The sequence below is a fragment of the Myotis brandtii genome, unplaced genomic scaffold (assembly GCF_000412655.1).
Source record: "Myotis brandtii unplaced genomic scaffold, ASM41265v1 scaffold185, whole genome shotgun sequence".
NCBI classification, from domain to species: domain Eukaryota; kingdom Metazoa; phylum Chordata; class Mammalia; order Chiroptera; family Vespertilionidae; genus Myotis; species Myotis brandtii.
In genome coordinates this window covers 8,190,123-8,206,642 of record NW_005356870.1, presented here as the reverse complement: position 1 = coordinate 8,206,642, position 16,520 = coordinate 8,190,123, and the positions used below count along the sequence as shown (strand labels likewise).

Genomic DNA, 16,520 nt, shown 5'->3' with positions numbered 1-16,520 from the left:
TATATATATATATATATATATATACACACACACACACACACACACACACACACACACTATATATGAAATCTATCTATATATGTGCATATATATACCAGTATATATACAATATACCAACATATATAACATAGTATATATTGTATAATAATTAAATAAAATAGAGATGTCCTGACTTTACTAATATTTCTAAACATATTTTATCATTTTATTGCTTTGAATATCTGCTTCATGCCTGTTGGAATTCAACTTTTACACAAGGTTGAATAATACTTCTAACTAATTATAATAATATACTTCTTAAACTGAATATTTCTTAGAGAACAGTTAGCCCAAATTTAGGCTTCTATATGATGAACCTTAAGAAAATATTTTTTAATGAATTAAATATGTATAAGCCCTGCCTCCTGGAACTTGTAAACTGGTGGCAGTATATTAAGAGATTGACATTGGCAAAAGATTTATAATTATTTTTTCATAATATGCTTCCCAATGTGCTCTGGGAACTGATAAACATACCTAAAATGGTATTTTTACCATAACTTATCTCAAGCTATTTGATTTCAGATGGAATATTTTATTCGACAGGAAAATATTTGCTTTTATATGCAGTTTTTATAGTCAACATAGCAGGTTAGAGTGAAAAAACAACTGTGTGTGTGTGTGGAGTTGCATTGTTGTTCTGGATTATAATGGAATATTTAAAAACAATTTCATGAGAACTAGAGTAATATATTCCAAAACTAGGACCCTGATTTTTAAAAATAAATACTCTTTGATACTTCTCATTGCTTGAGCTGTGCTTTTTCTGGGCCAAATCTTAAGACTTCAATTTTCAGCTTATACATTTAAAAGTTATCATTATAGTTACAGAAAATCCTGCCATTTGAAGATTCCTGATTAGATAACATAAGCCCTCTGGTTAAAACGCCAAGACTTTTTCCCCCTGATATGCTTTTATTTGTAATAACAATGTTATTTATTGAAAACCTACAATGTACTAATAATGTTACTACCTACTGTTTAGATGTAAAATGAATGTTTCTACTTACTGTATAGATATATTATATGGAATTTTAGGAAAGATACTATTATTTGGAGAGTCAGCTATATCATATTCATTAATGAAACTATATTGTTTCATTATACTCTGGAGTCTAATTGAAAAATGAATTATTGTTTATTTATTTTTTATTCATTAACCATGCAGGTCCTCCAGGTCTTAAAGGTGATCGTGGATCGATTGGCTTTCCTGGAAGTCGAGGATTCATAGGACCAGCAGGGAAGACTGGGAGGCCAGGTATTATGATAATGTATTTTCTTCATAGAATATGTAAAATAAATACTGGATCATAGGTATTTTTTCAGCTTCTTACATAACAATGGTCATCACAGTATGAATAGTAGCCCTCAAATACAGTATATTTAGTGGTCTGAAACATTTTGAAATTGATTATTATTCTCTTGAGGAAAGTTTCTATGTCCCAAAGGAAAATAGTTAAACAACAACAACAGAGGATTTATAAACTCCACACAACCATAAATCACCATGAAGAATGGTATCTATTTTAGAACAAAGAGAGGGGAAAGACTGGCAAAGACAAACAAGCGAAGTATAAATATTGCTTTAACCAAAACCAGCCAAACCCTCTCAAGGTATAGTTAGGAAAACACAGATGAGCCTGAAATCCTATCCTATGCAAGATAAACTGCCTGCTATTACATATTACTACTTAATAATCAACATTATTCATGTCATTTAAGATTTATATACATGATGATATTATTTCTATTCCTTACACTAGTCAGTAGCTTAAACTTGAATTATGAACTTTGCACAGACATTTAGACTTGAACAGGTTTATTTTTTCCTAATTTAAAGTAAATTATGACCAAGAGAATATGATCTTTATCATTTTTTAAAAATAGAGTATGTTTTTTAGAATAGTTTTAGGTTTCTAGAAAAATTGCACAGAAAATATATACTTTCCATATGCCACCTATCCACGTACAGTTACCACTATTATTTTTATTTTTTAAATATATTTTTGTTAATTTCAGAGAGGAAGGAAAGGAGGAGGGAGAAACAGAAAAATCAGTGATGAGAGAATCATTGATCGGCTGCCTCCTAAACACCCACTACTGGGGATCGAGTCCGCAACCTGGGCATGTACCATGACTGGGAATCTAACTGTGACCTCCGGGTTCATAGGTCAAAACAAAAACTGGCCAGGCCAGTTACCACTATTATTCATAACTTGCCTTAGTGTGGTGCATTTGTTACAAATGACAAACCAGTATTGATACATTATTACTAATTAAAGTTCACAGTTTACATTAGGGTTCACTCTTGGTGATGTTCATCCTATGGGTTTAGACAAATGAATAATTGCATGTATCCACCATTATAATATCACTAAAGGCCTGGTGCACGATATTCGTGCAGGTGGGGGGGGGGTCCCTCAGCCCAGCCTGCACCCTCTCCAATCTGGGATCCCTTGGGGGATTTTTGACTGCCGGTTTAGACTTGATCCCGCAGGGGACATCCCTCTCGCAATCAGGGACCGCTGGCTCCTAACCACTCACCTGCCTGCCTGCCTGATCACCCCTAACCTCCTCTGCCTGCCTGCCTGATCGCCCCTAACTGCTCTTCCCTGTCGGCCTGATCTCCCCTAACTGCTCTCCCCTGCCAGCCCGATTGCCCCTAACTGCTCTTCCTTGCCAGCCTGATTGCCCCTAACCACCTCTGCCTCAGCCCCCACCATCATGGCTTTGTCCAGAAGGACATCCAGAAGACGTCCGGTCTATCCAGTCTAATTAGCATATTACCCTTTTATTAGTATAGATACAGAGGAATTTTACTATCCTAAATATCTTGATATTTAGGACATCCTCACCCAGTTCCTTCTGAACCACTGATCCTTTTGCTACCTCCATACTTTTACCTTTTCCAGAATGTCATATAATTGGAGTCCAACTATATGTAATCTTTTCAGAGTGGCTTATTTCACTTAGCAATTTAAGTGAATGCATTTAAAGTTCTACATATCTTTTTGTGGCCTGATAGCTCTTTTTAATGCTCAGTATATTCTATTATATACATGTACTATAGTTTATTTATCCATTCACCAACTGAAGAATATCTTACTTTCTTCCAAATCTTGGCAATCCTGAAAAAAGATGCGTTAAGCATACATATGCACATTTTTGTGTGAACATGAGTTTACCTAGAAGTGCAATTGCTGGATTGCGTGGTAAACTTGTATTTAGCTTTGTAAAAAACTGCCAAACTGTCTTCCAAAGTGTATGTACCATTTTGCATTCCCACCAAAAGTGAATGAGAATTCCTATTATCCCAGATCCTCAGGCATTTGGTGTTGTTAGTGTTTTGGATTTTAGCAATTCTAATAGGTACGTTGAGGTATTTTTGTCACTGTCAGTGTTTATGGACTGCCAGTGGCATTAGGCTTAGAGGAAAATCAGCTGTCCACAAATATGCAACCTACACTGTCTCCACCAGAGACCTGAGTCCCTGAACTGAATGGTGTATTTAGGCACCAACCATCTCTAAAACCATCCAGCTTTAATCAGGCCTTTTTGGCATCCTGGGAAGAAGTGTTTGTTCGTTTGTTAATTTGTTGGAAATTATCTGCATCACTTAGGAATTGTGAATTTCCTATATGACAAGTTGGGTTCAGTAGAAAAGTATTTAAAAATCTTGAATTTGACAAAATTTCAAAGCTATTTATAGATTCTAAGAAAATTCAAAATAATTCTGTGAAGTGAGAAAACATTTTATCTGTGAAACGGAATTTTTGGACTGGAACACGCAGTGTTCCCCCTGGGCAGAATGGTTCCTGGGCTCTTTGTCTGTGTGAACCGAAGAATGAAAACCATGGACGGAAGGTGGTATAGCAAAGGGAGAAATTTACTGAAGAACAAGTACAGACTCCCATGTGTGGAAAGGGAAAGATTCTCACAGCACAGACTCCCACATGGGGATGGGGAAAGAGTCCCACTGAGCTCCTTTTCCCTATGGCTTATAAAGGCTGCAGATCTTGGTCCCTTGATATCCCCTCTGATTGGTCACTATTTCCTTGGACTGGTTACTATAGTAACCTCTGAACTCAAAGGTCAACCTCACAGGGGACATGGGAGGTTTTCCTCCCCTCCTTCTTTATTGTTTTCCTATTCCCTTTGGGGTTTCTTCTCCTTCTGGATGAAGGGCTTCCTTCCCTTTATTTTGTAAATATAGTTCTTTCGCTGTTTCCAGCTCCCTCATTCTATGGAAATGTACCTGTTGCAGCTTTTCAGCTCCCCTATTCTGTGGAAATATACCTTCTGCTGCTCTGCAGCCCTGTGTTTCTTCCATGGTCCCCTTAATTTCCAAAATTTCTAAAACCTGCCTTTTTACCCCTAAAAATTCCTGTTTCATCTGTATTCTAAGTTTAAAGTTAAAATGGTGTATTAGTCTACTATGTATCTCAAATAGCTGGTCATTTACTACTAGAGGCCCAGTGCACAAAATTTGTGCAGGGGGGGTTGTCTCTCAGTCTGGCCTGCCCCCTCTCTCAGTCTGGGAGCCCTCAGGGGTGGGAGGCGACCCTGCGATCAGGGGAAGGTGATGCCCCCATCACACCTCTGCTGTTGCCACTGCCAGCAGTGCAAGCCTCGGCCGGCCCTGATTACCTGAGCCTCAGGCATCCATGGGTGGCTGGGCAGCTGCCATCTGAGGCTTGCCTGCACCTTGGGCCAGCCCTGGGCGGCTGGGGACTGAGGGGACTGGGGGCCTCCAGAGGCAGGCCTGCTGCTCCGGCGGGGCTGAGGGGACTGGGTACCGCCATCTTGTGGCTGTGGACACCACTACATTTGAAGGTGTGGCAGTCAATTAGCATATTCCCTCTTTATTAGCCGTGGGCGCCGCCATCTTTGAGGGTGTGGCAGTCAATTAGCATATCCCCTCCTTATTGGCTGTGAGCGCTGCCATCTTTGAGGGTGTGGCAGTCAATTAGCATATTCCCTCTTTATTAGCCGTGGGCGCTGCCATCTTTGCAACGGTGTGAGGGTCAATTAGCATATTCCCCCTTTATTAGATAGGATCCTTGGCAAATCATGGTAATATTTTGTTTGGGACTCTTTCTGGTGCAGTGTATAATGATTAATTTTATGATGAACTAACTTGTCTTTCTAGAAATTTATACAAAAAGAGGAAATGACACAGTAATTTTAGGAATGTTAAAGAGAGCCAGACTGTTCTCCCAACAGTCTGTTAACTTTGCACAACTTTCCTCTGTAACTGGTCAGGGAAGAAGTTAGAAATAAACCCCAGAATAACTATAGCACAAATTGCCCTATTAAAGGAGAAATAGCTTACCTCATTAACTGAGTGCCTACATGGCCTCATATACTGTGCTTGCAGGCGAGGACAGAAGACAAGCTAGTTCCCTACCCTTGAGGAGTTATCTTCCAGAAATTTCCTCACAATGACTACTCTTTTTAAAGTTTAATTAGCCCTGGCTGATTTGGCTCAGTGGATAGAGTGTCAGCCTGTGAACTAAGGGGTCCTGAGTTCAATTCCAGTCAAGGGCACATGCCCAGGTTGCGGGCTCGATCCCCAGTAGGGGACTTGCAGGAGGCAGCCAATCAATGATTCTCTCTCATCATTGATGTTTCTATCTCTCTCCCTCTCCCTTCCTCTCTGAAATAAATAAAAGAAATATATATTTTTTAAAAGTTTAATTAAAATGATGATTCTGTAAAGTTTATGTGAAATAGCTAATCTTAGATTGTTCCTTTGGGGGGTTAAACATTTGTCAAAGTGGCTTGGTCTTGAATTTCATGGGGGCACATAGTTATTCCATATATAATATTTTCTTTGCCCTTTTGGGAAAAACAGGGGTAGTATAGTATATATTTGTAACTTACAGAGATAGTACATATTTGAATCCTATATCTGAATCCTACCTCTCCACACAGTTAGCCTCTCTGTGCCTCAGTTTTCTTATCTACAAAACAGTGCTAATAAGAGGACCCTATGTTTTAGACTTTCTATAAAAAAAAATCATGGTAAGATTTTGTTTGGGTCTCTTTCTGGTACAGTTTATTTGTAACTTCCAATTGACATTAAATCATAATGATTAATTTTATAAATGAATATATACTATGAACTATAAGTAATCAATAGATTCCTTAAAGTGCTTCAAACAATTTTTATCATAAAGCAAGCTGTGTATACATGTTGGTTTTTAGCTATAGCTTTTACAAGTTTTAGGCATTTTTCTACTTTTAGAGCCCTAAAGTTAAACAAATGTCCACTAGCCCAAGTACTTGGAAGGGCATTCATTCATTCATGCACCCAGTCAACACAATTTTGTGAGAGTTTACTGTGTTGGGGATAAATATAGCATAGTCGCTTCCGTCAAGGATCAGGTGACAGAGAAATGCAGAAGCAGTTAGCTCTGATGCAATGTGCTAAGTCATAAGCCTGTAGGAAGCAGGACAAAATGCTATGGGAATAGAGAGTAGAGAATGATTGATTCTGTACAGCAAAACATGTTAGTGTTAGCGCAGACCTGAAATATGCATGGAATTTCTTTGGGTTTGTGGTTCTCAAACTTGAGCAGACACCAGAATCATCTGTAGGGCCTGCTCAAACAGCTTGCCAGGCTTGACCCCAGCATTTCTGATTCAATAGGTCAGGGATTGCACTCCCAGAAATTCATTCACAGCCCAGTCTTTGGGATGCACCAGTCTAAGGAGAAGGAAAACAAGACAGATAAATTGTAATGGGAATAGAACAACACAGTTTAGACTGAGGTGGAAGATTCCAGGATTCCTGGGTTAGGGAGGAAGGCGAAGTCAAGAGAACAACTAAGATGAATAACCACCAGCCAGCGTGGCTCAGTAGTTCAGTGTGGACCTATGAACCAGGAGGTCACGGTTTGATTCCCAGTCAGTACACATGACTGGGTTACAGGCTTGATCCCCAATAGGGACATGCAGGAGGCAGCCAATCCATGATTTTCTCTCATCATTGTTGTTTCTTTTTCTCTCTACCTCTTCCTTTCTGAAATCAGTTCTATAGAATAAAAGTCTAATATGCAAATCGACCTAATGGCGGAACAACCAGTAGAATGACCAGTCACTATGATGCGCACTGACCACCAGGGGGCAGATGCTCAACGGAGGAGCTACCCCCAGCCCGCAGGCCCCAGGCCAGCCAAGGAGGGTGCCAACAGGGCCCCCGCCCCCGGTTGCCCCGCCAGTTACCCCACAGAGGGAGGAGACCAGCAGCTGCTGTGGGGGGCGGTCTGGCAAGTGGGTGGCGCCAGGCTGGCCAGGGTGAGTGCCAGCAGGGGCCCCCCAATCGCCCCCTGGTTGCCCCACAGATCAACCCTGATTGCCGGCCAGGCCTAGGGACCCTACCCATGCAAGAATTTCGTGCATCGGGCCTCTAGTAAAAATATATTTTTAAAAAAGAAACAGGAATATTTATTTTTTAAAAAAATATGAATAAGCCCAAACCTAATTGATTATACCTTAGTTTTGCCTGCTTTTAGGAAAATGGACATTTAATGCCCTTGTACATTATTTAAGATAATGTATGTAAAGGATCTACCCAGAACAGTGCCAGGTTTGTAATAGGGCTTCTGAAATAATATAATCATCATCATCATCAACATTAACATTATATTTGAATTCTGTAGGTTGTTATAAAGTGATATTTTAGATTACTCTGTAATGTTCTGTCTCCATTTAAAGCAAGCATTATGAATTTTCAGAATTTTTAAAGTGTTTTTTTGTTTGTTTGTTTTCTTTTTCTATTTTCCCCCAAGGAAATCCTGGACAAAAAGGCCAGAAAGGGGAAAAAGGGAGTAGAAGCATGGCATGTAAGTTTATAGTTTCTTGTTTTTCTTTTGTTTTTTTTTCTGTGCACCTCTGTAATAAACAAGCTTTGATAGTAGCGGTCTGGGCTTGAGGCAACTGCTGAGGAAGAGCTTCAGCACTGATCCATGGAGAGTCTGTGGAAGTCAGCCCCCGTTTTCTACAATCACACTGTGCTAATTGGAGTAAAACAAGTAGATTAAAATTGTACAACACTTTGAATCTCATTACCCATTTGTGTTTTGGTTTTGTGATGAGCACAATTTTCTAAAAATTCCATGTAGAAAATTGTTCAATTTTCAAGCCAATTTCTATTTGTTGAAGGAACAATTACAGCCACCTTACCTGTTACCTGAGCTAACAGAAATATTAATATAGGGATCTGGACAATCTAAGAACCTTGACAGACTAATTCTCAGGTGGCTGGGGTTTTGTGTTTTGTTTTATTTAACTAAAAATGTGAAAAGTGGTATTCTATGTCAGAGTCCTTCAAAACTACAAAAGAAGAGATTTCACAAAAGGAATCTCTGTTCGATGGAGGCTAACTTCATATTGCAAGGTAGAGAATCTGTAAATTGGGCCTTCCAAACTAAATATTAGACGAGATGTCTTCCATATGCCATAGGCAATCACTGACTTGGCCAAATCTACACAGATATAATGAAAGGATTATGAAAAGGAATAAGGAATCCCTACTTCTCAGAATTCACGGATTGCTCCCATGTATTCCCAATAGGAGCTACTTGTGATGTGTGTGTATATGTCTGTGGGAATAGCTGGTAGACATACACATGGATCATAATCTTTACCCATGTCAGTATATATGATTCTACATGTTTACTCTCAGTGGCTATACGTTATTCCATTGTACAGCTATACAACAATTACCATAATATATCATTCAATCTACTAGTCATGAGAACTTGAAGATTTTTGCTTGCTTTGATTTGGGTTTAATAAACTATGGTACATAGAGCATTCTCATACATGATCTTGTGGGAATATTCTTAATAGAGAATTTTCCAGAAGTAGAATCAATACACAGATTATGGCAAATCCTTTAACATACAAACAGAGCTAGCAGTTTTCCATAATAATTATAATTTAAAAATTCAGTACCAATTTCTATGCATTAACAAAAGTAATTATTTTAACCTAATTCTGTGTGTGGATGCCATCTTTAGACAATTTAGCGTCATTATTGTGAATGCCTTTCCATCAATGTTGCATTGTTGATCTCTTTGCCCTTGAATTAAGTAACACTAGCATTGTGTGTCTCCTCACAGTGCTTTAGTGTTATTCAATGATTACTGGTATTATTATATTAAGATAGTGAAAACATTAGTATATCTTTTTTCCTTTGATCACTTTGATCTACTATATACTTTTTTCCACTTTTTCCCCTTTCTCCTTGTCATCCATTTATTTTCAGTTGAGCTCCTTGTATAACTCACTCTTCCCTATCTTTATGTTTTTCTCTATCATTATCTCTACCTTTGTCTTTGGTTCTTCCTTATCTCCTTTTCTCCTTTCCTTGAGACTTTCTCTGAGCTACTTAACTATGACTGGTTAATCTTGGCAAATACAGGACTTCTTTATTTTGTAGTCTGTAAATCAAACACATTCACACAGTCTTCGGTTGCCTGAGGTTATCAAATGCTTTTTAGATGTGTTCAGAAATGTTTTCAATTTCAGATATTTTCCTGGATGTTTGAGGTTCATGTGCATTCTTTCTTTGAGAAAACATTAAGAGAGATATTTCTGTGTATAAGTATATATAGCCTTCAGACTCCAGGGAGAGTATATAACTCTATGTTTCAAAAAGAAAGAATCATATACACAAACATCTATACATTATGTTCTGCTTTTCACTTAAAGTTAATATGGCAGTCATCTGCCCATGTCAGTACATATGGCTCTACTTTTTTGTTCTCAATGGCTATACATCATTCCATTGTACATCTATACCATAATTATCATAATATATCATTCAATCCACTAGCCATGAACACTTGAAGATTTTGTTTGCTTTGAATTGGCTTTAATAAACAATGCTACATACAGCATTCTTATACATGATCTTGTGGGAATATTTTTTAATAGAATTTTCCAGAAGTAGAATCAATAGTTCAAAAATAACATGCATTTTGCAATTTGATGGATTCTTGCAAATGGCTCCTAAAAGATTGTACCAATTTATTCTATATGGAAGTGCCTGATTCCCCACATCTTCAATTAATTCTGATATATAAAAATTTATATTAAATTATTTTAATATACAGTCTTATATTTTTTCAGGCATGATTTAAATATACTACAAATAATAATTGATTTCCTCTTTTATATACGTGTCAGGACCGGTATCACTCCCTGATCATATTAGGGCAGGACCCTTTTAAGATCAGGTGGGTTGACGGGACACCTTCTGCTACCATCTCCTTAAAAGGCCCTTCACCTCTGGACAAGTCACCACTACAGCTGACTCCAAGATCCCTTTGTGGCTCCTCCAAACGACTTTGGTTCCCGCGTGGTGCCCAGCTTCCTCACGGCTTCCTCTCCTGGTCCTGGGTGCTGTTTGGGCCTCTGTTATGAGCATAAGCTCATACCTCTCCCCACTCTAGTATCCCACCATCGCTACCATCCCCTAGCATCCCTAACTGGTATCCCTTCCATTGTACTGACTGGCATGTTTTCCAACCAGCCCTCAGCGCCAGGCAAGGAATCCTCTGCTACCCACTCATCTAGTGCTTGCCGAACCAATTTAGCCCATTGGGTTCTAAGAGAAATCCCATGGGTACGGACTAAATGTGGGTTCTTTACTTTCAAAAACATGCCTCAGCCAGCAATAGGGATAACATAAAAGAAAATCCATTCATTCATTCATTCAATCAACGTATGTTTATCCTATACCTCCTGGAGCTGAACTTCACAGCTAATAAGTTTGCTGCTGTATCTGGCCTTACTGAGCTAATTATTCCTGAAAGACATAGACAATTAAATAGGCAATTATAAAATACAGTGGAACTGTATTGGAGGAAGAACAGGGCTCTATAAGAGTTTAGAGGAGATCGGGATTTTTAAATTCCTTAGGATATTAAAAAGATAAATTGATTTTGATTTGCTCAGTTTACCTTCTTGTCTTCTTACCAAATTACAGCATTTTTTTTTCAAGTTTTATAGTGAGGTAACAGTTCATTCAACACATTTGAATAAAAAACAAAAGTTATTTTCTTAAATTACCTGGCCATTTCAAGTAAGAATTTTTTTGTCATTAAAAAATAATGCTGATAATTTTTTTTTAATTCTAAGAAGCTCTTTATATCTTGTGCTATAAATATCCAATATAGATCCTGGAGAAAAGAAATATTTCAGTAGAACTGGAAATATTTTGTGTAGGTGAAGAAAGGGCTAAAAATGAGAAAGGAGAAAAGGTTAGAAAGGATGATCAAGAAAAAAGAATAGGAAATATGTGGGATTCCATGTCATTCTTGACTCTCTATTATAGATCACATTTTCACAACTCCTCCTTCCTTCAAGATTTAACACATAATCCCAGGATTCACAGCATTAGGATCTAGTAGAATTCTGAGTAGTGTGCCTGTATGTATCTCACCACTTCCACTCCCTTCCCTATGAAATGGACGTCTGAACACCTACCTCACAGGGTTGTTGTGAGGATCACATGAGACCCTGTGTGTGTGTAGGTGCTCTATATAATGATAAAGTGCTTTAAATACATAAGGTATAGTTCACAGTGTTCTCTTCTGAACTGATTGCTATTCCTTGTTGGTATAATGTAGACATTTCAAATCTGTAATTAGAAGGAGTGAAAGCAAAATGAAAATTCAAGAAGCCAAAGAAATGTCATGGACAGAAAGAGAGATGCTAGAAAATAAGATAAGATTTCACATTAGATAGAGCAATGCAGGTGTGACCAGATCACAAATCAAGGAGTTTGAGCCAAGCAGAAGAGCATAAATTATAAATAAAAACAGCAACTAAACCTGAGTGCATGCAAGGGGCCAGAAGCTGTCAGGAGAGGTCAGAAAAAAATGTCAGGCTCATGAAACAATAGTCCAGGCTCTGAAAGACAAAGCATGAGCTCAAGACACTGCTGATGAGAAAGCTGCTGAAGTGTTGAAATAAATCAGGATTGTCAATGGTACTCTGGGTCTAGGCCTACATGACACCAAAGTCTCAGAGGGTACGAGTGGGAGAAGGAAGTCGACGGGAGAAATTAGCCAATTGTCAAGATAGTCCTAAATATTACTCGCCAGTTAGTACAAACATCTGAAACTAGTTGGATCTCTTTGTCCACGGTTTAATTGGACAGGACCTCCTCCCCTGCTCTGCACTGGGGAGCAGGTAGAGCCCGAGCAGCCTATTCACTAGCCAGCAGGCCTTGGTCCATGTTGGCCACAGAATGGCTCAGATCCCAGAGATCCCGGGAGACAGTCCCAGGGGGTTCCATTCATAAGTTATCTGACACCTCCAAGTACAAATAGATTCTTAGTGTGTGGAATACTCACCTGAATCTTCCAAATTAGGGGAGAAGGGCTTCTCCTTTTCAGACGAAAATAGATGCTAAATGCCCAGTTCAAATTATACCAACTTGAACAATGTCTAATGAAAAGAAAGCAAATCTGAACCAAGCTCTAATGCTAGTCACATGGTTTGTCTGCTATGTTCTCACCCTGACTTGGAAGGCTATGTGTTTCAGGCAAGCAAAAGAATTCCTGCCATAAAATTAAACACTGTGTGAGGCTCTGTCCTAAACATACCTGTTACTAAGATGTGGGTTGATAGTATGTTTTGCTGTGCTTCACTCATGCCCATGAGACTATAACTGGGATGTGACTTTGGATTATCTTATTTTGAAACTCATACAATGATATGAATCATCAACTTGTCTTTCACTTGATGTCTACTGAGGACTCAATTCAAACATAAATGAATTCTGGTCTTTCTCAAAGCATTCAAGTGACCAAAGTAAACCTTCTTCTCCAATCACTAAATAATTGTAATGAGCATTTAGAGAACATTTGCTGTGCACCAGGAGCTTTTGGTGCATTATCTCACTTAATCCTCAGAAGGGTGTTTGAGGTACGTACTATTATTATTCCCATTTTATAAATTAGCAACTGAAGCTTCCACTGCTAATAAGTGGAAGGGCAGAAACTCAAAGCCAAGTCTATCAATCTCCAAAGTCCCTGTTTGTAACTACGATTCCATTCAACACTCCCACACTGGTTTTATGTATCCTTTAATGTCAATACCACACATATGTATTATGGAGGGTATGGAGAGAGGAAGGAGGAAGAGAAACAGGTTTGTCATGAGTGTAGTTTTCCAGAATGGGCTTAATAATTTGAAGACCTGAAGGGGATAAAAATTCATACAGCATGACTTCCATTAGGTCATATTCCAACAAGCATTCTCAATGAATTTTTATTTGTGTATGTTTCCATCTTCATCTACTCCTCCACCCATTGTCTGCAGTTTCTCCCCCAAGAATATTACCGATAAATACAGCCTCCCTGGGATGCGCACAAAGCTTCCATTATCAGCAGTGAGAGTTACTTATGTGCAGGAGAAGGAGCCTCCTGTTAATATTCTATCTTTATTTCAGTTACTGGCTCAATTTTAACATTTTCCAATATAATTTGGCTGCTTTGATGTCCCTGTTTTATTGAGTCTCCTTTCCATCTCCTCACTTTTCTCGGTAGCCACAGTTATGACTTAGCACAGCAGAGTGTACCTGAACAGTAATGGCGCCAGGTAACTCAGACAGGTACTGCCCATTCTCCACAGTTATGTAATGTTTAAAGCTTTATATGATTCCACAGATTGTTGCTAAACACATAGAGTGTTCCATTAACACAATAGACATGTTCCCGGATGGTGTGTGTAACTAATCCGTTTTGTAAGGTGAAATAGAGATTTCAATCAGTAACGGATCCAGCAGTTAGCACTTGTCCTGTTTAGTCCTTAGCCCAGCTGATTCTCACAGCGGCTCTCAACAGAGCCACTTAGAAGGGGGAAATTCATTCCAGCTCCAGCCAGCAAAATCTGGAATTCATCAAGTTATGTGCCATGCAGTTGGAGTAGAGAGACCCAATATGCCACTTCCCATTCCTCCACAACCTCAGAGGACAAGCGGGTCTCCTGCCCTTCAGAGAGCAGGGTCCTGCTTCTGATTCTGCATAAACATGTCAGACTAGCACAGGGTCGTTCAGTTCATTCCAAGTAAAGCACAACCTGCATAGAGGTTCACAGCCTATCACTCGCCCCCTCACCCTGGCCTCTGGAAACGCACTGCCCTGCAACATGAATCTTAAGAACAGATTCCCTAGAACAACACGGTTACTTCTTTGCACATGAAGTGTCCAATAAACACCACCCCCCTGCGGACTCCTGACCCTTTCCTGGGGTGCTACAGTTATCCCCACTCCTGGTTCCCCAAATTCTTAACTTCTGGCTTCATCCCTTGCAAAGTAAAATAGGAGCATCCCAGCGACCTTTCAGATGCTCATTCCAGGGAACTATTTAGATCAGTGGTTCTCAACCTTCCTAATGCCGCGACCCTTTAATACAGTTCCTCATGTTGTGGTGACCCCCAACCATAAAATTATTTTCGTTGCTACTTCATAACTGTAATTTTGCTACTGTTACAAATCGTAATGTAAATATCTGATATGCAGGATGTATTTTCACAGTTACAAATTGAACATAATGAAAGCATAGTGATTAATCACAAAAACAATATGTAATTATACATGTGTTTTCCGATGATCTTAGGCAACCCCTGTGAAAGGGTCGTTCGACCCCCAAAGGGGTCGCGACCCACAGGTTGGCGACCCACAGGTTGAGAACCACTGATTTAAAGGAATCCTCATGTGAATCTGTAGCAAAAGGAAAAACACCGGCATTTTTAATGATGTTTTGCGTAATTTAAACATTTTATTTTAAAATAAAAATTGCTATGCTTCTTGCTATGCTTCTTTATTTACACACCTAGCCTTGTCTGGGAAATAATGCCACCTCTTTTCCTTCCAAAGAATTCTTCTTGTCTCTGCTTGGATCCTGAGTTTTTCTTTGACTAACAATTTTAGTGTCTAAAGAAGGGCACACTCATTGTCCTATCAGATGAGGTAAATGCCAAGTGATAGGATAGACAGGATCACCTCTTCTGAATCTCAGGGTGCAGGCAAAAGGGCCCTGAAAACATGGATTAACCTCGTTGTGCTGTCCAATAATATTTAGTAATACTCCTGCTAATTGCTATTGGACAGCAATATACTAGGTGAATTTTCCCATAATGTGAAAGACTTAGAACTAAGTAACCATACTAAGTTCTAGTATTGTTCTAGCAGCTATTCACAGGCTATGGAGATCATCTAAATGACCTCTACAGCTTTTGTCATATGCAGATGGCTAGAATTACTAATAACATTCAGAAATTCTGATTTCAAAGATTTAGGTTGTGGTCAGATAGACTTAATTTCCAAAAGCTCTCCTTAGGATTCTGAAGGGCAAAGTCAATAAGAAATTGTTTTTAATGTATGATTCTTTTGTGCTGCTATCACCCATCCCAATCATTAGGCCAGAAATCTAAATTATAGTATTAATAACAATAACGCTTATAACACAGAGGGTAACCCCTGTGTGCCAGGTACTTTGTATACCTCCTTCACTTAAACTTCACAGAAAACTATCACTTAGTTTTACCCATGAGGATTTAGTCAGTTGAGCAACCTATGCAAAATCACACAGCCAATACTATATATGTGGTGGGTCTGCAGTTTGAATCTTGGTTAATCTGATTTTAAATTATATCTCTTGGTTCAATATCATATTTCACCATAACCTAACTTTCCCTCTCAAGCCTCTTCAAAGTACATTTGTGAACTAAAGCAATTCTCACAAAAGTCCTGAGAGGGAATTATAGGAGATATCATAAGAATGAAAGAAATAAAAGTGAAAAAAGGCAAAATAGTATGTCCAGAGTCATACGGGAAGTTTGTCGCTCAGCTGGGACTTGGGCCCTGGTCTCCTGATTCTAGTCTAGAGAAGCATGCCATTTTCTGATAAGGAGCCTGCCCCTTCTCTGAAGAATAAACCCTGAGACCCTCCCTTTTGAAATAAAATAGTTAGTAGCTCAACCTCACTAAGAACCCACAGGTTGAGAAAAACCATATTTTACAGGTTTTATTTTTCCTTCTGTTATTACCCAAACAAGATATGTCATCCGTGTTTTCTTTTGAGTTTCTAAGAGTATCTAAAAAAAAAAAAAGTAAAGATTTAAGCTAAGCAAATGGAAGCAATGTTTGCTGGAGCATTCTTTGCTGAATTTTTGTTGGGTTTTTGAGGCATCAAGTGATCTGTCCTTAAATACCTCTGGGCACAGCTGTTAGACACAAGTTATGGCCTCTCCTGTCGAGTGCAGAGGTAATAAAGACCACGCACACTATTGTCTTCTCACAATTGCAGTAAGTCAACCTGGTAACAGCTCGCAGAGCTCTGGACAGTTATGAGCATAAACAAAATATAGCGCACAGTGCTGAGGAGAATGGGTACTGTCTTTTCATTTACTTTCCAGTCCAATTCAAGGTACAAACGCTGAGTTACTTTGGAAAATT

At 38.9% G+C, this 16,520-nt stretch overlaps 1 protein-coding gene across 2 annotated transcripts in view; it reads left to right on the top strand.

Moving 5' to 3' along the window:
* The window catches only part of MSR1 (macrophage scavenger receptor 1), a 63,483-nt gene that overhangs the window by 29,858 nt on the left and 17,105 nt on the right, over positions 1 to 16,520 (top strand). Inside the window, exons 6-8 of one of the 2 annotated variants that reach the window (XM_005864071.2) lie at positions 1,208 to 1,297; positions 7,833 to 7,886; positions 10,237 to 11,622. In XM_005864071.2, coding sequence (XP_005864133.1) covers positions 1,208 to 1,297; positions 7,833 to 7,886; positions 10,237 to 10,238 — 146 coding nt within the window. In that variant the 3' untranslated portion in view covers positions 10,239 to 11,622. Of the gene's footprint in view, positions 1 to 1,207; positions 1,298 to 7,832; positions 7,887 to 10,236; positions 11,623 to 16,520 lie in introns of those variants that run through there. The other variant, XM_005864069.2, reaches the window with a different exon arrangement.